The sequence below is a fragment of the Limulus polyphemus genome, unplaced genomic scaffold (genome assembly GCF_000517525.1).
Source record: "Limulus polyphemus unplaced genomic scaffold, Limulus_polyphemus-2.1.2 Scaffold8517, whole genome shotgun sequence".
NCBI classification, from domain to species: Eukaryota; Metazoa; Arthropoda; class Merostomata; order Xiphosura; family Limulidae; genus Limulus; species Limulus polyphemus.
Genome location: NW_013674127.1, coordinates 5,864 through 14,886, shown reverse-complemented (window position 1 = coordinate 14,886; position 9,023 = coordinate 5,864). Strand labels below are relative to the sequence as shown.

General features: G+C 32.6%; 1 protein-coding gene across 1 annotated transcript in view; it reads left to right on the top strand.

Annotated features, from left to right (window-relative positions):
- LOC106475399 overlaps positions 1-9,023 on the top strand; it is a 20,161-nt gene that overhangs the window by 5,752 nt on the left and 5,386 nt on the right. The window contains exons 3-6 of the mRNA XM_013936083.2: positions 2,094-2,546; positions 5,139-5,216; positions 5,952-6,020; positions 8,240-8,326. Coding sequence (XP_013791537.1) covers positions 2,094-2,546; positions 5,139-5,216; positions 5,952-6,020; positions 8,240-8,326 — 687 coding nt within the window. The remainder of the gene's footprint in view (positions 1-2,093; positions 2,547-5,138; positions 5,217-5,951; positions 6,021-8,239; positions 8,327-9,023) is intronic.

Genomic DNA, 9,023 nt, shown 5'->3' with positions numbered 1-9,023 from the left:
GGACTTTCACAATGGGGGTTGATGGGTGTCCCTCAACACTAACCACTACTGGCTTTCCGAAGCTGACTTATTGGTAGTATTCTTCTTACACTGGCTCTTCATATGTCCTTGCTCTCCCCAGTTCCAACCACCTTTCTAGGTAGCAGCCTTTCTTGCCATGGTATTTTCTCTGTGATGAAGATGCCAGCATTAAGCTCTCTTGTGCCCAGTTCTTCAAACTTCTCTGAAAGCTGCCTTTTTCTGGCCTTGAATCCTGATGACTGTACCAACCTTGGTACTTCTCTGCTGGACTTTACGTAGGATTCGATTTCAAGAGCTCTGGCCATTGCATCCTGCATTGTAGAGGGGTGTGCTTGCTTCACTTGTATCTTCAGTTGTGGACTGTCCAAGTCATCTACAAACTGATCCCTCAGCAACAGCTTGAGGACATCGGGTGGAGCAGTTGGGTAGGCCTTATGTGCCATACTTTCCAAATCCTATGCCAGCTCTTGCAGGTTCTTCTCTTTAGAACAGACTCTAGTCCTAAACCTAGCCCTGTAGACTTTGGAGTGATTTTGAGTTCCATACCTGATTTCTAGAGCAACTACCAGTGCTCTATAGTTGTGCCTGTCATCTGTTGACAACTGTCCAAGTATTTCCAGTGGTTGTCCCTTCAAGCTTGTTGCCAGGTGCACTGCTTTCTGCCCTTCTGTCCATTCATTCATTTCTGCCAGGAGCTCAAATTGTGCTCTATATGCTTCCCATGGTGCCTTCCCATTGATTTCCTGTGGCTTCCTTCGTACTAGATTACCCCTATTGTTGACACTCATGTCTGGAATGTGACTTCTTCATTAGGGTTTAGCTGCAGGGTCTGGAAGGGGCTTCCTGTTGTTTGGGGCTGATTAGGTCCATGGCTAATATATCCTCCATGTGTAAAAAATAGTAAATCATCCTTTAATGTATTTAATTCACTTTGAAATTTACTAATCTTTTCCATGTACTTCTTGTTTCTTTTCATGTTGCAGTTGCCACTGGTGCTGGTTTTTTGCCACTGCTGTAGTCTCTCGTTCATTTTCTTTCTCCTCCCACCACTGCTGTAGTCTCTCTTCTTGTTTTTTTATTTTTTTCTCCAGCAACTACTGTAATCTCTCTTGTTTCTTTTGCTGTTATTGTATTGCTGCCATCAAATCTGATAAGCTGTAGTTTGATTTGTCACTTCTCGTTTTCATCTTCTTTTTTTTTCATCCCACTTCTGACACCAACTTGTTACATATCTGCTTGTTTGTTAATTTCCGGTAGAAATTCTCTCCGAGGAACTTCAGCGATACAAGTCCTTTTTTGATTAAACCTGTTTATTCTTTCTCGATACAAACTTTTAGTACACAGTAATTCCACAGTCAGTACATTTCTCGTCACTTTAATCTTAACAACTTTTATAATACATGCTATAAATCACAGTGATTCACAATCTCTAACTTCGCTCTCGACGAGTACAAAACGTACTTTATGTTGCCCAAAAAAACCATAACTACTGTTTGCTTAACCATACATTCAATCTTGCTGGGTTTTTCTCGCCAGGCTTATATACAAACGAATCTTGATCACACTTGAGCTTCTCTGATAATTTGAGAAACGGTATCAATACAGTTCTGTCAGAGCCTATTGTATCATTGTATTTGTAGACACGTTTAGCTAGTATGACTTATAGAACAAAATCAACTAACCCTTTGATTACTGACATGTTCCCACCATAATACTGTTTTATGACACAAGTTTACCATTTTAGGATTTACTTATTTTTGAAATCAAAGCTGGGTACAAAATGTTGACAATGAATGAGAGTTTGACATGGTAATTGAAGTATTAAATTTCTTTATATTGAATACTTGATTAATGCTCATTTATAAAGACTTTAAGTGAAAATAATTATTAGGTTATAAAACAATTAACTTCATCAAGATGTGTATTTTTTTGTCTAATTTTTTTTACACCCAATTCCTCAGATTTCCAAGCTTTGCTTTTAGATATTTTAAGTTGCACATTGTAATGCCCAATCACTCTTATAAGTTTGTTCATAGCACAAGTTTGAGCATTAAGAGTTCATTCATTTGTAGGCTGAACCAGATCACTTAGGAGATCACAGTGACCAAGATGTTGAAAAACGTTCAGTGTCATCGGAAAACAGTGACCAAGATGTTGAAAGACATTCGGTGTCATTGGAAAACAGTGACCAAGATGTTGAAAGACGTTCGGTGTCATCGGAGAACAGTGACCAAGATGTTGAAAGACGTTCGGTGTCATCGGAGAACAGTGACCAAGATGTTGAAAGACGTTCGGTGTCATTGGAGAACAGTGACCAAGATGTTGAAAGACGTTCAGTCTCATTGGAAAACAGTGACCAAGATGTTGAAAGACGTTCAGTCTCATTGGAAAACAGTGATCAAGATGCTGAAAGACGTTCAGTCTCATCAGAAAATAACTTGGAAATGGGAGAGTCCAATATGGAAGATCAGTATAGGGGAGATATAATGCTAGATAGAGGTGATGCAGAAACAGCTAGAACTGAGGTAATTAATAAAATAATAATAAAAGTTGTAATACAATTGGTTTTTGGAATTTCAATCCAGAGCTTACTATAATGGTAATTTTGTGCTGTTGTCCAATCGGACCACAGGTGTTCTGTAATGTAACTTTTCAAGGGTGTGCTGATGAGGATTAAATGTCAATCCTTCCTTTTTTTTAATATGAATTTCTGATTAAAGTGTTCTAATCATGTACATCTGAACTAAAGTTATTTAACAGTAGAATGAACAATAATGAAGACAATCTGGTATAAGAACTGACTAGAAATTGATAATGTACTAAATTTATCATTATTAAATTGTAATGAATCAATGCAATGGTTGAGTAACAATATTGTACAAGATTTTGGCAATTTGGAAGAGTTTAGTTCTAAGTCCACATACAAAGCTATCAGTATGAAATGATGTCCATAAGTGTAAATATAGTGAACAATTTACATTAGAACCAATAAGATTTAATGAAACTAACTATAAAAAAGTAGAATAGGCTATTACTTATAAAAGGTGTTAACTGTAACAAATCCTTTGTCTTATACTAGGAATAACCAAAAGAATACCAGGATCTGTAAAAACAAAACAGTGTTAGCTTGAAGTTTTACAAGTAAAAATAAATTAAAAATGATATTGTAAGTCAGTAATTTAAGTTGTTACCTTATGTAACTTCACATAAAAATTTAGGAGAAAGTAGAAAGAAGACTTCAAAAATGAATCATGTTTGGTAATACAACACTTACAAACTTATTAACTCACAACACTTCTTAGTTTCAATATCCAATTTATTGTCTATGTTCTCAAGTGTCTGGCATTTCAGTTTTGAAGTATTTTATACTTTCTTTGTTATCATATGATGAAAACATAATTCAGTGAGGATGGTTATTGACGAAACGTGTGATGAATTTAAGTAGTAAGACACTAATTCACTTACAGCCATCGCTATAGCTATCTCCAAAACTTGTTGCGAACTGTGATAATGGTTATTAGTCTATTAATTCTAATGGGGGTGTGAGCCAGCATTCTCCATACACAAGCTTGAGAATGCTCAACCAAATGCAGAAGAAGGTGTGTAAATATGAATATAATAATTAACAAAACATGAAAGAAAACTACCTCAAAACACCCATAATTTATAATATATTTATAAACATACATTTGTAATAATCCACATCTAATATCAGAAACTTGTTGATTAGTTAATTTGAATGTTATGAAAGGTAGATTTGGGAATAGGTAGCTAGAACGTTCTGGAAGGTAGATTTGGGAATAGGTAGCTAGAACTTTCTGACAGGTAGATTTGGGAATAGGTAGCTAGAATGTTCTGAAAGGTAGCTTTGGGAATAGGTAGCTAGAACGTTCTGAAAGGTAGATTTAGATACAAAATAAATCATTACACTAACAAGTTCACCTTATAAATAACAAAACATCAAAAATAATGAATAAAATTAATAGAATTATGAGACATTAATTTAACTAACCTAATGCTTTAATACATAAGGAGATGCATATAACTTACCATAACATACTAGTGAAAGTTAATGCTAGTATTCTCTGTATCTATCTAAATTATTCATTGTTTTCTTATTAAAGTAAAATAAAAATCAGTTAATATAGATTGCCAAGCTGTGATCTTTGAAATTTTGAGAAGGTTGTAGTGTTCTGTCAAGTTATAATTAGTATAGTACAATTGTATTTGGTGTTCAAAATATGGTAGAAAGAACTTTGCTTGTGAAAATGAGTATTTACAAAGTATACCTGCTAAGCAGGTTATCCATATTGAACATGAATACAGAGCTTGAATTAACTTTTTCAAATTCAATTCATTTGAAGAGATATTTTTCCTGTTTCATAACTGTATTCTATCTGAAATCAAAACACAAGTTGCTTCAGGAAGTAATATAAAGATAATCTTTATCTCGGTCCAGTTTGGTATCATTAAATAAATTCATCTCGTAGGGCTTTGTTTAGGTCCAGTTTGATATCATTAAATAAATTCATCTTGTAGGGCTTTGTCTAGGTCCAGTTTGGTATCATTAAATAAATTTATCTCGTAGGGCTTCATCTCGGTCCAGTTTGGTATCATTACATAATTTCATCTCGTAGGGCTTTGTCTAGGTCCAGTTTGGTATCATTAAATAAATTCATCTCGTAGGGCTTTGTCTAGGTCCAGTTTGGTATCATTAAATAAATTCATCTCGTAGGGCTTTGTCTAGGTCCAGTTTGGTATCATTAAATAAATTCATCTCGTAGGGCTTTGAATAATGTTTTTGAGAAAGATACCTCTTCACAATCTCTCGCCTTCCCACCTCCCCATTCAGGAATGAGCTTTTGTTCAAATGCTAGTGGGGATTACTGCTCCTAGAGGATGGGCTGCCTTCCTTATGATCACATTATGGGTTGGTGCAATACATTTGTAGGGGTGATATCTGTTCAAGGCTTGTGACACGAACAGGAAATTACAGAGCAGTGCATTTGAGATAATAGCTTTGTTGTACAGAGAGGTGAGTATCTATCTGAAATGCATTTTTAGGTAAGGAAACTAACATCCAGAAATGTGAAGTAATTGTTTTTTCTCTGTTATAGAAGTTGGAAGAAGTTGATCAAGAAATGTTGCAGCAAACGACACGAGAGGAAGAAACTCTTGTGTCTGTTTCTAAACTAGTAAGTTGTCTGTTTCTAAACTAGTAAGTTGTCTGTTTCTAAACTAGTAAGTTGTCTGTTTCTAAACTAGTAAGTTGTCTGTTTCTAAACTAGTAAGTTGTCTGTTTCTAAACTAGTAAGTTGTCTGTTTCTAAACTAGTAAGTTGTCTGTTTCTAAACTAGTAAGTTGTCTGTTTCTAAACTAGTAAGTTGTCTGTTTCTAAACTAGTAAGTTGTCTGTTTCTAGTCTAGTAAGTTGTCTGTTTCTAGTCTAGTAAGTTGTCTGTTTCTAGTCTAGTAAGTTGTCTGTTTCTAGACTAGCAAGTTGTCTGTTTCTAGACTAGCAAGTTGTCTGTTTCTAGACTAGCAAGTTATGTTTTGGTTCATTGTTTTGTTTTTCGATTGAATGACTGACTGTTGTATATTTAAATATGTTGTAATAAAGTATGTATGTTATGCTGAAAATAAAATTTAAGATATATGATAAGGTGTTGCTGTTTTTCTTACAAGTGTAACTAAAGTAATTTAATGTCTGTTATTCACAAACTTGTGTGATGTTTTACTTAAAAATGAATAACCTTGTGTAGGCATAATTATGTATTGAGTTCCTTAAAATGTATATTATATGAAATATGAATAAATACGCAGTGTCTCAGTACTTTAGTAATTTGTATAAATTTAAGTATGATAAATTATTTTATCATTTAATACAATTCTTTGTTATTACTGTGGCTTTGATTGACCTACGAACTATAGAAAACTATGGATGTTGCAAGTGAGGAAGATGATGTTCAATCAGAAACTGTTGTGGACTTGGAGGGTCTGGTCAGTGATGTAAAACTTAATTTTCTTTTAATTGATAGATAAATATTGTTCTTCATGATGTCTGGTATCTTCTGATATAGCTTGCTTCTGTGACTTTAAGAAGTAAGAATTGAAACACTAGTGTGAAAACCATTTTTCACTCTTTATTTATCATTATTTTTAATAGCAAATTGTTTTAGTAATTTTTGAATCCATGAAGCAACTATTACCTCTTGATTAAGAGTAAGCAGAGTAAATCATAACTGAAAGACAACTTACAAATGAAAGAAGAAAATAACACCTAATAAACTCATAAGAAATCACAACATAGGAGAACACTTTTGAGAGAAATGTAAGTTATCTAATAGTGCAAGAATAGTTTTCAATCTTTTTAAATACCTTATTGTTATTGGATATAACAGTAGTATCAACAATACGTGTACCAAGAATACATTGAATTTTGTTATACATTATTGTAAGTTTTTACATTGCATTGAAGTTTTTTGATTTATACTGATATCATAGAATATATATCTTCTCTTTAAATTAAGAAGTAATTGGGTCATTCAGAACATTGGATTAAGGGACCTAAGTTAAATTTTTGGTTTTAAGGAGTTGGGTTATAGGATACTGGAAGAGCATGTTATATATATTATGTAAGTAAAAGGGAAGAACATTTTTTGTTATAAGAGTAGGGTCGTGATTAAACTAAAACTCTTAACACTACTTTCATGGGAAATTACATTTTGTCTGACAATACAAGTTAAGAGTTAAAGACAACTTTTATTTCTTTAGGATTTAAATAGAAGGTAGTCATTCAAATTTTTATACAGCTGGCTATTTATGTATGAAAGATCTACACTAAGTCAGGTTATGAATATTCTCTCAGACATGTTTAATAATACCTGATATGTGAAGACAATAATGCTTGTACTTGAAATACTTCAATTATAACATTGTTTCACTGTAGAATTCCAGTACAGAACATGTTTAATAATACCTGATATGTGAAGACAATAATGCAGGAATTGAAGTATTTCAAGTAATAACATTGTTTCACTGTAGAATTCCAGTACAGAACATGTTTAATAATACCTGATATGTGAAGACAATAATTCCAATACTTGAAATACTTCAATTATAACATTGTTTCACTGTAGAATTCCAGTACAGAACATGTTTAATAATACCTGATATGTGAAGACAATAATGCAGGTACTTGAAATACTTCAATTATAACATTGTTTCACTATAGAATTCCAGTACAGAACATGTTTAATAATACCTGATATCTGAAGACAATATTTCCAATACTTGAAATACTTCAATTATAGTATTGTTTCACTGTAGAATTCCAGTACAGAACATGTTTAATAATACCTGATATCTGAAGACAATAATTCCAATACTTGAAATACTTCAATTATAGCACTGGTTCACTGTAGAATTCCAGTACAGAACATGTTTAATAATTCTATTTAAAAGAGAGATTGTGTATGTTCCATGCGACTGATTGGCACAACAATCTGAATAAAGACTGAGAAAAGGGAGAAGATACATAGAGGAAATGGGCTACGTAGAGGAAATGGGCTGACATTATGGAGACAAACATTTACTTTTGGTGTAAAGAAACAGTGTATATCTAGAATTATTTGTTTTACCTACTTTAGTTATTACCCAACTTATTACTAGCAGAGAAAGATATTTTTTTTATGACAAATTACACAAGACCAAGTTAATCTTAGATTTGTTGTATGTTTCCATTGTTTTTAGTAGAATTGTGGTTAATACTGAACAGATCAATAAATGATCCACACCAAAGTTATCTACAAGTTAATTTTTATTCAGGAAGGAATAATCTTTTCAAAATTTAAACTCCTGAGGAGAGTTTCGAACTTTGAGAGAAATTAGGATATATATATAATTAACCATAGTTTAACTAATCGTTAAATAAATAATAATTACCGGGGGCTATTAACAGTTTTATTTATGTACTTGTATTTTTTGTTAATAGACAAGATATAAAATTAAATATGATTGAATAAGGGGTTGATGTAGTAAGTTGCAAAACATGCAGTAGTGTGTCAGTTTGCAAGCTGTTTTGATACAATTTTGTTGCACGTGATGTTTTTGATTAGTCTAGTAAACATTGTGTCATACTATATAAAGTTATTTGTATGCCTTGAGTTCAAATTGTAATTTATGTTGTCTTCTAATGTAATTAATTATGGTATGTGCAGAAGTCCACATACATCCAACAAGCTCAAGATGATTCTGTTTCTCCAACCCGGGACCTAATAACCACAGGAATCAGTGTCAAGACTTTAGTAAGTTTCCTGTTGTTGAATTTTACAAGACTTCCATATGTTTTACACTGGGAAACCTAGTGTTAATTGATGTTGTTTTTTACTGTGTTTTTTTAACAACCTTGATCTTTTGTTTGTACAACACCACATTATTCATTTCACCAAAATGTTTTGTTAACCTTTCTTTTTGTTCAAACTTCTCTTAATAACAGTTTTCAGTATATTCCCAGTTTGAATGGTTAGTAAAAGATTAGTGTTCATTGTGACCAGTGTACTGATAATAACTATTTTGAGAGATTGAAATGTTTTAATAGGTGAAGCTTTTGACATACAAGTTACCAGTTTTTTAATTTTACAGGTTATCATTAAACCCCTCTTAAGATGTGGATATTTCTCTTAACTTGTATGTTCTGTATTTGTTCCTTTCCCTCTTCATGTTAGCAGGAAACTTATCCTGGCCCAGAATAAAGCACTGTAAATCTTTCTCTCTCTTTTAGCTTTGCCTTTTAACTGTGTTGCTTTCCTTAATCTAAGGAATATAGAATATTAAAAGCTAATAATATATTAATTTGTTACTTAAACACTATTTCAAACTGCTTATGATAAAAAAGAAGTGAGATTAGCAGATGAATTGTTAATGTGCTATAAAGTAAGTTCAAATCTTAATCAAATAATGCTTTCACTTTAAATATTTGTCAAACACTCTAACCAAGAAAAT